Source organism: Myotis lucifugus, unplaced genomic scaffold (assembly GCF_000147115.1).
Source record: "Myotis lucifugus unplaced genomic scaffold, Myoluc2.0 scaffold_74, whole genome shotgun sequence".
In the NCBI taxonomy this organism is placed as follows: Eukaryota; Metazoa; Chordata; class Mammalia; order Chiroptera; family Vespertilionidae; genus Myotis; species Myotis lucifugus.
In genome coordinates, this window is record NW_005871122.1 from 1,251,804 (window position 1) to 1,267,122 (window position 15,319).

General features: G+C 39.4%; 1 protein-coding gene across 2 annotated transcripts in view; it reads left to right on the forward strand.

Annotated features, from left to right (window-relative positions):
• Positions 1-15,319, forward strand: part of DIAPH3 (diaphanous related formin 3) — a 511,880-nt gene that overhangs the window by 166,574 nt on the left and 329,987 nt on the right. For both annotated transcript variants that reach the window (XM_006090522.3, XM_023755349.1), the window contains 3 exons: positions 12,090-12,200; positions 12,482-12,600; positions 13,376-13,492. In XM_006090522.3, the coding sequence (XP_006090584.1) occupies positions 12,090-12,200; positions 12,482-12,600; positions 13,376-13,492 (347 nt within the window). The remainder of the gene's footprint in view (positions 1-12,089; positions 12,201-12,481; positions 12,601-13,375; positions 13,493-15,319) is intronic.

Below are 15,319 nucleotides of genomic sequence, written 5' to 3' on the forward strand. Positions count from 1 at the left end.
TCCATGTCCCTCGTGTGGAGCTCAAACTAAGGTCTGGGTTTTACAGTCAAACCCTCAAAACGGATGGGATCTGACCCCAGGCCCCCTGCCAACAGCTACTGGAGACTCTGTCTTCCCAGGGGCCAAGCGGAGCATGGGGCCTCCTCCCCCCTCCCCCAACATCATTCCTCACTCTCTGGCTTCCCTCCAGTACACCCCAAAGCCGCCATCTTGGCTGCCACAGTTTCCATTGTCTCTGCATCGCCCTCGGGGAGGGTGCTGTCGCCTCCTGCTGTCTCCCTGCTCCCTCTTCCCCCTCAGTCTGCTCCTGACACAGAAGCCAGCGGGTCCTCACCTGCAGCCCCGGTGCCTCCCCCTGCACTCAGGGGAGGTCAGGTTCTCATGGGCCCTGGATCCCTGCAGGATGTGCCCCCTGAACCAGCCTTGACCCCCTTCCACTCGGCCTCTTGCTTGTCCTGCTGCCCCTTTGTGGGCCGTCCCCTCTGCCCGATGCCCTTCTCCAGGAGTCCGCCTGGCTCTCCTCCATCCATCTACTTTCCCTCAGTGAGCCTCCCTTTGCCCCTCCCTCACGGAGCCCCTATGTGGCTTCATTCCCATGTTTTCATGGTGCCCGTGCCCTCTAACGGCTGCACCTCACGTCTGTCTGAGGCCATTTCCTCCCCGCACCCCCGTCCTCTATTGGCAGAATGCACACTCAGTAGGACAGGGCGGCTGGCTTCCTGCTGCTCTGCGAGCACCAGGGCATCGCCTAGGACATGGTGGGTGCTCAGTCAGCGATACAGGTTGAATAAGATGCGCAGGCAGCGGCGTTAAGTGTAAAGGCCATTGGAAGGCAGACTCACTTGTAGCCGAGGGCCAGTGAGCTCTAGGCACAGCGCTCAGGGTGGGGCCTTGGGAGCCAGTTGTTCCTTTTCTTGCAAGAAGGCGGGAGGAAGAGAATGAAAAAGGAACAGTGTGTCTTTTCCCTCAACTGCTTAAAAGCTGATGATCTCATTCCATTCTGAAAGCTATGAATAGGAACCCTTAGATCAGTGGTTCTCAACCTTCCTAATGCCACGACCCTTTAATACAGTTCCTCATGTTGTGGTGACCCCCAACCATAAAATTATTTTCGTTGCTACTTCATAACTGTAATTTTACTACTGTTATGAATCGTAATGTAAATATCTTATATGCAGGATATATTTAGGCGACCCCTGTGAAAGGGTCTTTCGACCTCCAAAGGGGTCGAGACCCACAGGTTGACAACCGCTGCCTTAGATCAACCCTGTGAGGCGGGTTCTGGGATTATCTGAGATTCTGTGGAGAGTATGTGGCCTTCGCCCAATACAAGGATGGTGCTTAGTAACCACCAGCTTTTGGTGCTGTGATTCGTGCACTGGTCAGGGGCAGCCTATGGGGGTCAGCCCAGCAGCTGTGGACCTGTCCTCTGAGTGGCTGCTACTGCTGTGGGAGGGCCACCCACTGACCATCAGGGGGCAGCTCCTGCATTGAGCGTCCAGTCGGTCCATTGGTCGTTTCGGTCATCTTGGTCACTGCCTTTTTATATATGTATAGATTCTTTTATTGAATTGGCCCCAGGTTTCTCAAAAGTGATTTAGTATAGTACTTTTAGATACTGATAGCTAGCTGGATATATGTTGTTCTTCTGTGGATCACTTATTTTTACTATTTTACCTAGTAAAAATAACTCAAGTCTCATATATTTTTTTAACCCACTGTTAAAATACATAGCTATTGTTCTTTTTTAAAAATGTGGTAAAATATAACTAATGTAAAATTTGCCATTTTAATCATTTCTAAGGGTATGGTTCAGTGGAATTAACTACAGTCATATCTTTGTGCAGCCAGTATATCATTAGGCTTCTTAAGATATAGTTATAATGTTGTTGAAACAGTGGGCAGCTATATCCTTCTAGAATTCAGTGGAGAGGAGTAGTTGGTATGTCCTTCTAGGATTCCTGTGGTAGATATTTCTGTACCTTACAATATTTAGGTGGGCAAAGGTAGGTTTACAGTTATAATGCAAATAAGTAATATAATAATAAATATAAAAATAAAAAGTGTTTTGTGTATTCACAACTGTAAACTATTTTCTCATGCTATATTTTCCAAAGAAACAAAAGTCCAAAATATAATCCAAGCATTTGGTATCTCTGGAACTCTTACTAGAGGAAAATTGTGTTCCAAACACATTCAGGTATCTGACATACACATGGTGTTGACAAGTATTTCATGGTTACAAATTAACAGTGCAGAGGGTGCTTACATTTAGAGAAAAGTAAGAAAATGTGAAAATGTTCTGTTAAATATGAAGTCTTATTCATAATATTTGTAAATCAGACTAGAGGCCCAGTGCATGGATTCGTGCACTAGTGGGGTCTCTCAGTGGCCTATGGGGATTGGGCTGAGACCACCTCTCCGACATCCCCCAAGGGGTCCCGGGTTGCGAGAGGGTGCAGGCCAGGCCGAGGGACCCCACCAGTGCACGATTGGGGCCAGGAAGAGACCATGGGAAGGCTCCAGGGCGTGTAGGTCCGTCTTACCCAGTTTTGATCGGTTGGACCCTAAGCAGCAAGCTAACCTACCGGTTGGAACATCTGCCCCCTGTTGGTCAGTGTGCATCATAGCGACTGGTTGAACAGCTGAATGAATGGTTGGACACTCTGCATATGAGGCTTTTTATATAGGATAATATGAAAATGATACTTTTGTTGAAGCTAGCTTTGTGGAACAAGTCTGTTAATCTGGGTACTCTGAGAGAATGAGATGTGATGTTCAAGGGAATAGGGGGAGTGCCTATAAGAGAACCTGGAGAGGGAATTGTGGGAGACTGGGAGATGTTAGATCCAGTGCAGATCTGACCCCTGGTAAAGGGAGTAGGAAGGAAGGAAGGAAGGCTGGGTGGAAGGTCTTAGCCTGACATGCAGTTCTAGAAGAACTGGGCAAGGTAGTTGGGGAATCCTGGAGCCAAATTCTTGCATATCCCAAGATGACACCTGTTTAGTATTCTTGGCTGTGCTCAGACATTGGTGGGAACAGCCTCTGGGAAGTGTTGCTTCAGCTCACATGTTGTGATGGATTTCAGAGGGCAATAGCTGGGCTGTTGGTTGACTATTTATTTATTGTTTTTATTGAATTTATGGTGGTGACATTGGTGAATAAAAATTTTAGGTATACACTTCTATCACACATCATCTATATATTGTCTTGTGTTCACCAAGTCAGGTCTCCTCCCATCACCATTTATCCCTCCTTTTCTATCCCATCATGCTTCCTTTCCCTTTGGTAATCACCATACTGTTGCCTCTATCTATGAGGTTTTGGTTTTTTATTTGCTTGTTTTTCTTAATCCACTTACTTCATTTATGTTTCCTCTGGTCAAAGATTGAGAATTGTGTTGTCATGGCTGTCACAAAGACAATGAAAAATTTTCTTAATTGAAGAAAAAACGCCTCTTCAATATCAGTGTATTAAACTTCATTCAACTACAGACTAGATCTTTGAAAATATGATTAGATCTTATATTTTTTACATCTCAGAAAGTTGGGAAAAAATCTGTATTTTTTAATATAAAAAATTTAGAATTTTTCCTATTTTATAAGTGGTTTAGGCTCATTAAAATATTAAAACAGTATTAAAAATCACTCTTAATTGAGTTAAAACCAGTGTACGTTGAAATTTATCATTGGGCAATAATCAAACAAATATGACATTGTATAGTTCTATTGAAATCAATCATAGGTTAAAATGCCTTGTGGATTTAGCCAAGTTTATTTGCTCCTGTTTGTTTTTGTTTCCCTTGGGCTTTAAATGCTTAAAATGCACCCAAGTTTAATTTTGCCAGAGATCAAATAAAGCCATTCTTATAATGAATTATCATATTTAATTTACTAGATCTCCATTCCCCACCAAAAAAACATTGCTAACTTAAGTTATTTTCAATTTCAAATAAATTGTTTTCACATTTAATGACAGATGAAATGGAGAATATGGAGTATGGTAGAGACTTTACTTTTAGTGCCATTGTTGGGGCGCTCCAGAAGGATGAAGAGACCAATTTAATTCCTTTCTGATTTGATTACTACTTTTATTAATAGTCAAATTCATTTGGATTAATTAGTAGGATTAATATATCAGTATGACTCAAACACCAAAGATATTAAACTGGTATATAATATGTCGTTAAGCTAATAGACGTTAAAGAAATCTATAATAATAAAAGTGTAATATGCAAAATGACCAAATGGCCGAACAGTGGAATGACTGTCCGGACGACCAGGCTATGACACCCAGTGGCGCCAGGCCAGCCAAGTCAGGTGAGATGTGATTGGTTGGGGGCCACGCCATTGCCCCATGATTGCCCTGCAGAGGGAGGCCTAGGCCACTGGCCAGCGGGGTGATCAATCGGGGTGCTCCACGATCGCCTCACTGACCAGCGGGCTGTGGCAGGTGGGCAGGGCCTCCCGCTGCAGGGGTGATCCATTAGGGAACCCCAGCCGGGTGGGCAGGGCCTACCTCTTTGGGGTGATCCATCGCAGAGCCCCGCAATCGATCGCCCCAAAGAGGGAGGCCAAGGCTACCTGGCTGGTGGCGCTGCGGCAGGTGGGCAGGGCCTCCCTCTGTGGGGTGATTGATTGCGGGGCTCCCAGACTGCAAGAGGGCACAGGCCGGGCTAAGGAATGGCCCCGCCCCCTGCATGAATTTCATGCACCGGGCCTCTAGTAGTTAAATAATATTCCAATATGAGCTCATTGTCATATGAAGCACACCTAAGTATAAACTAGTGGTTAACATTTTGTCTAGAATTTCCTGCCAAATTTCGGAGTCTGTATAATTCATTTTTTCAGTAGTCCATAAGAAAGATAAATTCAACTCATACCATAAAAAGTAAATGCTAAGTTTTATAATTAAGCAACTAGTCAGTTAATTATGCAGTAAGTGTTGCACACTGGGTTATACTAGCTATTAGAACAATGAAGTTGAATGAAATATATTTCTGCCCTTAAGAAGCTTATACTCAGCAATTTAAAGCCAGCTAATGTTTCCTATAAAAATTGACAGTTTCAACAAGATTTATGGGAGGAAATTAATGATGTCTCAGGAGGAGTATCTGAAAAAATATTTAAAAATTCAAGTTTGTTTTGCAGTATTCCTGTCATGTAAGTTATAGCCTCTTGAATCCTGCAGGTTTTTTTTTTTTTTTCTCTGAATCTATGGGATATATGCAGTTACCCAAGCTCTGACTTGCTCTCTTATTGTATCATTACAACACATTTAATTGGAAGTATAAATAAAATTATACTACTGTATCTGCTTGAAACCGGGAAAATGACCACCCAGTCCAGCTGCCTGCTGTTAAGAAAGCCAAACTCGTGAGACAGGTCTGGTTGAATAGGAAAGGAGGTTTATTCAGGTGTTGACAACCTGAGAAGATTGGCAGGTTTATGCCTTCAAAACCATCTTAACATCTCAGGGCAGGCAGAGGGTTTTTTTTGTTTTTTTTTTTTGTATGTATGTATTTTATTGATTTCAGAGAGAAAGAGAGAGGGAGAATTAGAAACATCAATGATGAGAGAGAATCATTGATCGACTGCCTCCTGCATGCCCGCTACTGGGGATCGAGCCTGCAACCTGGGTATGTGACCTGACTGGGAATAGAACCTTGATCTCCTGGTTCGTAGGTCGATGCTCAACCACTGAGCACACCGGCCAGGCCAGGCAGTGGTTTTTATAAGGAGGGAGGGGGAAAACAGAACAAGGAGATCCAAGAGTGGGGCTGTGGTGAGCAGGTGGTGGTTTTGCTTGTTCCGATATGGATCTTAATGCCCACATACTGAAACTGCAGTTGGGCGATCTGTTTCAACGGGAGCCGTGGTCAGGGCCATTGTGTGTAGAAGCAGGAACAGGAACTCCTGATGCCTGCAATATGCTTGTATGGAAACTGTCAGTATGTGAGTTCTTTTTATCAGCTGGTTAGTACATTTTATTCTAAATCCATTTCATGGTCAGAGTAGTTTAAAATTTGTTCCCTGTTACATGCTGATGTACTTTACTATTTTTATGTTTGTCTACATTATGTAGTGTCTTTAGTTTTTATTCTGAATTAAGGTATGTGAATTTAAATTTTTTAGATTTTCTTTATTTGCACTGGAGGTAAAATATTTCTCTGTAAGCATCATTTATCCATTTTAACTTGATAAATGTGAAATTTGATTGTATGGAGAAAGACGGATGGTTTCTGCTATGGGGTAGGAAAGATGAATAGCAGTCTAAGCGGTGTCTTTCATGCTCAGATAATAAATATTATTCACAGATTCTGATAGAATTTTCAAGTAATTTACTGGTACTTGTTTCCAATCTGGATTTAGCTTCTGTACCTGATATGTTTTTAATGTAGTAGAGCCATCATTTTACTTATAAAATCATCTATTTCGATGTTGGATGAACAAGTTGACCAAAGAGTGAGTTTTCTAAAGAATACTCGGTTTGCTGTTTGTTAGATGTTGTCTCTGTTCCTTTAGCACAGTCCTGGAGAAAGCATCTGCCGTGGCAGTCTGTGAAAAAATTGGGCAGAACTTTTGGCTGGTGCTCAAGCATCACACTTGTTGGTATACCTTGAATTTTGTGCTTAAACTTGTTTGTCAAAAAGGGCCAGAAACCAAATGTTAAAAATGCATAAAGTATTTTTTTTCCTCATATTTGTGTTGAGTATGATGATAACAGTTAATTGTGTACTGAGGAAATTTGGGCGATATGTATTCACATACGAAGAAGCCTTACTCTCAAGGGCAGAAGGCTTCACTGATTAAACGATATAGATTCTGGCATGTTCTTCTGTTTAGCTGTTAACCTTTTTCTACTTGTAATGATTTTCCTTTGATCATTTGCTGTGTTCTTAAGGTTGCCTTTGAACAGCTCTATCCCTCATATTGAATATCTGAGATTTCTGTTTATCTACTTTATTGTCTTCTGGTATGTGTCTTTGCCTTCGAGTTACGGCATTGCTGACATTTGTCCACTCTCTGTAATTACCATTTTGGCTGCTCATTATACTGATCTTTGGCTCTTAGACTTTGTCAGTCTCAGTCCTTGTGCATCATCAGTCTGCTGCTGCCCTTGAGGAAATCATCAGCCATCCTAAATCCAGCTAGAAGTTACTTTAAAAATAACTAGTCTAATGTAAGGTTTCTTTTTGATAACTGGGACAAGAGTAACAAAGTGAGTTTTAAAGTATTTGTTTTTCAAATGATTAAAATGGAGTCTGTGATCTAACACCTAAAGATATGTCTCCTATGCAGATTTGTTTAAACGAAAGTTTAAGAAGCAGTATTTCTGAAGTAGATGCATTTGGAACATGGAGAATATTCTGAGCCAGTTTTAACTGTGTGCTTTTGTTTACTGTTGCATGAGGTACATGTGAGAAGGCAAGTGTTTTCCACTTGGGGCAGCTACTGTCTCCTTTGTAGAACTGTTCTTTTCCAATCACCAGTTTGACAAATGCAGTGGTAACTGATTAGTTATCTTGTTTGACCCGTTAGACCATTTGACTCAGTTGATCACTCTCCCTGTTGAGATAATTTCCTCTCATACTTTCAGAATGCCACTTATGTGGAAAATCTCCTTTTCTTCTATTTCACCGCTGGATTTTTACTTTATTTCCTCAACCTAAAAATTGAAACCTACAACTGAAATGCTCCTATCAGTTCTTCTATGTCATTTTTTTCTATCTCTCTACTACCCCCTAGATCAGCGGTCGCCAACCGGTGGTCCATGAGGTTCAAAATGTTGGCGACCACTGGTTTAAGGAAACTTTTGGAGCAGCAGTCGCCAACTGGTGGTCCGCGGACCACTGGTGGTGTGGTGAGGTCTGAAAGGTTGGCGACCGCTGCCCTAGATGATCCATCTAAATCTTGGTGTTTACATACTTTTGCTATGATGATCTCCTTCTTGAACTAGAGTTTCCTGTGTCCAATTTTCTTCTCCACTCTTTTTGACAAAGATCACAAATAGATATTTCCAATTTAATACCTCCCAAAATGAACTCCTGATCTATCTTCCCAAGCCCATTTCTCCCATAGTCTTTCCCTTCTTGATAACTGACAGTTACATTCTTTGAATTGTGGTGTTTTTTTTTGTTTTTGTTTTTAATAGCTGTATCCCTAGCACAAAGAACAGTGTCTGATACATAGTAGGCACCAAAAATAGGCTTTGAAGGAATGAAATGCATGAGCTAATAAAAACAGAAAGTGAACTGCAGTCTGATGTCCAAAGAATAGAATCTTTAGTTAATCTTAAGGAGGGCAGAAGCTCTTTGTTTTCTTACTCTCCTCAGTTTCAGAACTGCTACTGAAACAATTAGGATGGCATAATGCAAATTAATGGAGATCATATGCTGTGTTTTTGGAACATCAGGCAGAGTATGGTGATTAATTCTTTATGATGAACATCTCACTTATTATGTCTGTTAATATCCCCAGGTGAAACAGGGTAGGTACTCAATAACTAATTTTGTTAATTTCAGTTGCACAGTTTTAAAAGTGGGATTTATTCTATTCTTGTCCAAAACTTATTACTCTCCTTGCATTTTACATCTCTGTAAAAACCACCTCCTATCCACTTGAACAACAAAGGTGGCAGGCCTCTAGTAAATTCTTTTCCTCTTCCTCAGCCCCTTATCAATCCAGCCATCACACCGAATCTGTTTTTCTTCTTTGTATTTCAAATGTTCAAGCCCTCCCTTAGCTGCCTGTATCAAAGTTACTTCTGCAATAGCTTCTTAACTTGTATCGATTGCATCTATTATTGACTCTTTGCATAAAATCCTTTATGGTTTCTACTATTTTTCATTGCATTTGAATTTTCTGACTTGGCACAGAAGGTGGTGCCTCATCTGTCCTATCTCTTTGTCCAGCCTTATCTCCATTGACTTACCCTGCTCATGTTTGGGCAGGCAACATGTCTTGTTTACTTTTATAGTGCATGGAACTTCTTCAGTGTCTCTAGGAATTGATTTGGCACCTAGTGTTGCTGATAATGCTGTATCAGTGTGAAATGATGTGATACAACAATATATGTGTTAAAAAAGGAACTTCTAGACCTAAATAGATACTTTTTGAAAGAGGATATAAGGAAGGCCAAGGACATATGAAAACATGCTCAAAGTCACTAATCATCCGAGAGATGCAAATCAAAACAACAATGAGGTACCATCTCACACCTGTCAGAATGGCTATCATCAACAAATCAACAAATGATAAGTGCTGGAGAGGATGTGGAGAAAAAGGAACCCTCGTGCACTGCAGGTGGGAATGCAGACTGGTACAGCCACTGTGGAGAACGGTATGGAGTTTCCTCCAAAAACTAAAAAATAGAACTCCCCTTTGACCCAGTGATCCCACTTCTAGGAATATATCCAAAGAAGCTAGAAACAACAATCAGAGAGGACATATGCACCCCTATGTTCATAGCAGCACAATTTACAGTAGCTAAGATTTGGAAACAGCCTAAGTGCCCATCAGCAGATGAGTGGATTAGAAAACTATGGTACATCTACACAATGGAATACTATGCCGCTGTAAAAAGAAAGAACTCTTACCATTCACATCAGCATGGATGGACCTGGAGAGCATTATGCTAAGCAAAATACATCAGAGAAAGATAAATATCACATGATCTCACTCATTTGTGGAATATAATGAACAACATAAACTGATGAACAAAAACAGATCCAGAGACAGTGAAGCATCGATCAGACCATCAAACCTCAGAGGGAAGGTAGGGGAGGGTGGGAGTAAGGGGGAGAAATCAACCAAAGGACTTGTATGCATGCATATAAGCATAACCAATGGACACAGACACCAGGGGGGTGTCGGCATGAGTGTGGAGGTGGGGGGCCATGTGTTTACCTTAATCAATAAAGAAAAAAAGAAAAAAAGAAGGAACTCCTTGGTCTTTAGCTTGATTATAGAGTTTCTTATATCTGTAAGGAAATAATATATTTTGTTTATATATTTACTAGAGGCCCATGCAGAAATTCGTGCATGGGTGGGGCCCAGCTGGCCTGCCCTGATGGAGACCAATCGGAGCCAGGCTGGTGGGAGGTTGGCCACCAGCCCCACCCCTGATTGGGGCCTGATCGGGGCTGGGCCTGCCTGGGGTGGGCCCTCAGGAGGTCATCTGGCCCTGCCCCCGATAGAAGGGGCCGATCGGGGGCAGGGTTGACTGTGGGAAAGGGCCACGGGAGACTGCGGGGAGGGGGGCATTCAGGGCCCCATTCTGGCCGGTTAGTCACCACAGTGCACATTATAGTGACTGGTCATTCTGGTCATCCCTGTCATTCCGTCATTCTAGTTAGTCTCTTGGCTTTTATATATATAGATAGACATGTTGGAATAATTCTTATAAGTAATATGATTAACCAAAGTGGTTGTAGATCATGATGGCAAATTATTTGAATTAGGAAAAGGGAATTTTATAGAACTGAATTCATCATTTCAAATTAAATCAATTTCCTATTTTTCCTTTTATGGTGAATTGTCTTTTAGAATGTTTCCTAGAATTATTTTCTATTATCCTTTTCTCTTCTTTCTCCTTAATTTCATGCTATTATTTCTCTACACACATCTAAATTCCATTTAGGTGATATTTGCTGCTAATTTTTGTTACTTATTTTTGCGGCTTTGTTTGAGTGGCCAATTTTCATCTTTTTCAGAAACTTATTGACTAACACTGATTTCATTTCTCTGAATGTACAGAAACATTATTTATATGCTCTTTGTGATCTTTTAAATTTATACAGTATTGCCAAGAAAAACATTGTGGATACCAGGTAATGACTGCCAAGGAAGTGGAAAGAAATCATTTTAAACTTGACCTTTTGGCATGAACTGATTACAGTTCAGCGACCATGTACTGGAAAGATTGACTCTTTTTAAAGTTTTTTTCTTTTTTAAAAAAATATATATTTTCCTTTTTACTCTCTTCTGGCACATTTTCCACTCTACATTAAACAGTCTTAAGTTTTGACAGTAGAAGGATACTGGTCAGATTTTAACAGTTAGATATAAAATATGACAATTACTATATATTTCAACCTGCAGGGACTGAGACCCCCCCCCATTGGTGTCTTAATCTAAAAATGGCATTTTAAATTCATATAAACCTTGCCTTAAGGGAAAAAGAAAGGACAATTTAGGGAACAGCATGAAGTTAAACATTGATCAGTAGGCCTGTCATTCTTGCTAGACTTTAGTTGAATGTAGACTTAGAAAAAATAACAGCAAAGCATACTTTTGCTTCTCTAGAGACAATCTCTCTTGCTTCCATTATATGGATTTAGGATGATAAACCATATATTTCAGGCCAGGATTTTAAAAAATGGAGAGGTTGAAAGTTGGAGTGTTAAACATGAAGTGAAATTTTATTTTTTATCATTTAAGTATATACTAAAAAATAATGTTAGTTATATTATTTCTTTATGCTTTTGTTGTGACAGTAATTTTGAATTTTTGCCAAAGGGTAAGAACCATTGCCTGGTAAATTAACTTTTAGTAATTAATTGTGTGGTGTTCCTAATATATTTTTGATGATAACAACCCCATCAACCAGATTCAGGACACTTATTGACTTTGAAGTCTTTGGGACTTAAGATCTCTCTTGATGATGGAAAATGATCTTATTATCCTATTTTATGTGTTAGCCATTTATTTGAGATTTATAGTTTTTCAACAAGGATGTGTACAGTTTATGTTATATGTGTATGAAGTGACATTTTTTGGACTAGACATTAACTTTGGTTAGGGTAAAGTTTTCTGTGGAATAGTGCCAATGCCTAATGTTTCCCCACCTCTGCTCTCCCACAAGGATCTCTTACTACCTGAAAAACTAAGAACTCCACTGAAACTATAATTCTTATATAATTTATAGTTGACTAAAGTATTTTACATAAGCATTATTGCTTTTATAGATTCTCCTGTGAAATAATATATTTGATAGTACTTGGAACAAAACCTTGATGTTTTAGTTCTGTTACTCTTTTTTTAAATGTTGGAATACAAGTCTAACTCTGTCTGTGTAATATATTGCAGGTAGCATGTATGCAGCTCATCAATGCCCTTATTACATCTCCTGATGATCTGGACTTCCGGCTTCACATCAGAAATGAATTTATGCGTTGTGGATTGAAAGAGATATTGCCAGTAAGTGCTGTGCAGTCTCCTTATTAATATTTAAATTAGAGGAGTACTTGAGTAGGGGGAAATGTAAGTAAATTACCTTCAAGAATAATTTCTCTGTGGGAAAAGAAGGCTTGAATATTAAAATTTATTTTTTAAAACTAGACGATAAGATTTTTGAGTAACACTTTAAATGTTTGAATGTTATAAATCAAATTGAGTGATTGGTTTATTGTTTATGTTTTTATTTAATTTTTTGCATTATGGATGAAAAGTTTATCATAGTTTCTATTTGTTATCTCTAGAATTTAAAATGCATTAAGAATGATGGCCTAGATATCCAACTTAAAGTTTTTGATGAGCATAAGGAAGAAGACTTGATTGAGTTCTCTCATCGTCTGCAAGATATTAAGGCTGAACTTGAATATCCTTTTATTCTAAAATCTATTCAGATATGTAAAATTACTGCTAAACCCTAACCAACCAACCTTTATCCCATAAAATAGTAAACTTCTTAATACTGGTAAACAATATAAATTCAAACCTTTGTGAATGAGAAGGATAATTGTATAAACTTTTATTATATTTTACTTAATGTGTGATTTTTATGAGTACACACATAAGTAAATGGATGTTACAATATACAAGTGAATTCTGTTAGACTAGTGTCTTATGTTTTTGTGTATAATCTGTTGGTTCTTCTTTTTATGTTTGGTACCTCCCCTACTCTGATGTTTCCAGCAGTAGGAATTAGGGGACCATAGCCTGCTGGTTAGCTCCTGCCCTACATCCTGGGTACATACTCATATGGGCCCTTGTGAACTCTGTGGGTCTGCAGATGTTTTGTTGTCTCAGAGATCTGCCAGGTTCCTGTCCATCACTGGGGCTTCTCCCAGACCCAATACGGTAATCACAGCCAGCTGCCTATTGTACTGGCTTCCAGCAGCATCTTGGCTCTAGAGAGGGAGATTGGTTGAATTGTAGAGGAGAAGCGAAGAAGTGTTGGGTTGTCATTTACACACAATTCCCTCTACTCTCAATTCTAACTAACCCTGTTTGATTACATGTTGGTATGCATGATGCCTATTTTAGGGTGAGATACACAATAATCTTTAGAAGTCCTACAGAGCAGATTCTGTCATATTATTTCAGTTCAGTGTAGAGGATAAATAAATCCACATATTCCTTAATCAATTTACTGAAGCATATGATGTTTACAACATGGTGTGGAACACAGTTAAGGAAACTAGAGCAGAGAAATATTTTATTTCTATTCTTCAGCATCTTTTACTCATTCGCAATGATTGTTTTATAAGGTAAGAGGAAGCTATATTCTGATGTTTTATTTTACTGATAAAATTCTGTTAATTGTGAAATTCACCCAATGTTTGATTTGGGCAAGCAAATAATTTTAAGTTTTTTTTTTTTTAATCATAATACTCATTTCTAGAATGTGGTGTTTCCTCTGGGCACGTACTTAGATGGATGATGGTAAAATGATATTACTATTATTTTTTTAAGCTCCAGTGGAGTCTTGTTTACAGCTTTTCATCTGAATAAAAATGCAAACTAGCAACAAATTACTAGTTTATCATGTGATGGATAATATTTTCTGGTTAGTGTTTAGGCGGCAGAAATGTTGATGAGTTTCTTTTTATAAGTTACATGAAGAGCACTTAAATGATGCTTTTATTAAGTAGGTAGACAGTGCCTTAATACTATAGGTTTAATTCACGTTGCTAATGTATTAGAAAAGCAAGACAAATGACTTTTAATCATTGATGTCCTAACCATCTTAACCTTATTAACACATTGTTTATCCTGTTTATACCTTACTTATATGTAACTATATGTGGACATTAGCACCTAATCTGCCTGGGTTGCTATGAAAATGAAATACAGTAACATGGGTAAAACTCCTAGCCAAATACCTGGCACCTGGTGTATGCTCAATAAATGTTCTCAGTCTCCTCTTTTTGCTTTTATTACTATTTTATGAGGGAAGTTGAGATCTTCCAATGTAAAACTATTTATGTTGCCATCAATTATAGCTTTGCTGAAATTGCATTCTCAAATACTGTGAGTCTTGACGGATTTGCTAGAAATTAAGTCTTGAAGGATTTGCTAGAAATGTCTCATTTAGGTCCTGTCCTCTGGGTGTGTTATTTTTGTTCTTATAAAGAGGTTATGCATTTATCACAAGATTAAGTTAGAATTATGTCCATTTACATAGAATTTTTGTCATACATTCATTTTTTTTATTTACATACAGTAAAATTGACTCTTTTTGGTGTACAATTCTATGAATCTTGTTGGTATTACCTTCGTTTTGGTATCACTATCTCAGATGGACCTAGATTTTACCTTTCAGAAGTGTTTCATTATCTGAACATATTTTGTTTATTGATTATTTTAAACTATTTTTATGAAATAGTTTAATTGAAATAAACAATTCATTTAGTTTTTTAATGAATAGAGTTGGTGCCAAATAAATGGATTTCAGAATACAAAGTAATCTCATTTAAAAGAATATATATAAGGGTAAGTGTCCATCTGTCCGATTGGTAGCTATGACGTGCACTGACCACCAGGGGGCAGACACTCAATGCAGGAGCTGCCATGACACGCACTGGTCATTTAAAAATAAACAGCACCATGGACCTGGCGCCGACAAACCAACACTCAGCTTCCCCCAAGTTTGACACAGGCCCCGCCACCACTCCGGAGCAACACCCCACCAAATCACAGCCACCCCTGCCAAGGTCCCATGGTGCAAAATGAGACCCACAGTGCAGCCCAGCCCAGCCCAGCTCAGCCCAGAAATGGTTGCTGAGGACGCCAGGTAATGATGTCACATAGCAATGCCCAGTTTCCTCTACCTAGTGACTAGCCTCTATGGAGTTTCTTCAGCCCAGGAACCTGACTTGCTTTGTAGCCAGGTGCAAACATTTTACACTGTAACCAAATGTCTGTGAAGTGTTTTCACGTGCCTCATCTCATTTGATCCTCACAGAAGTCCTGGAGTAGGTAGGTAGGAGACTCAGTGGAATCCTATTTTCTTTTCATTAGCTGGAAATGGAGATTTAGAAAGCTTAGAAACTTGACCCAACTGAAAAGAAGAAATGGTGGACTTTGAAAATGAC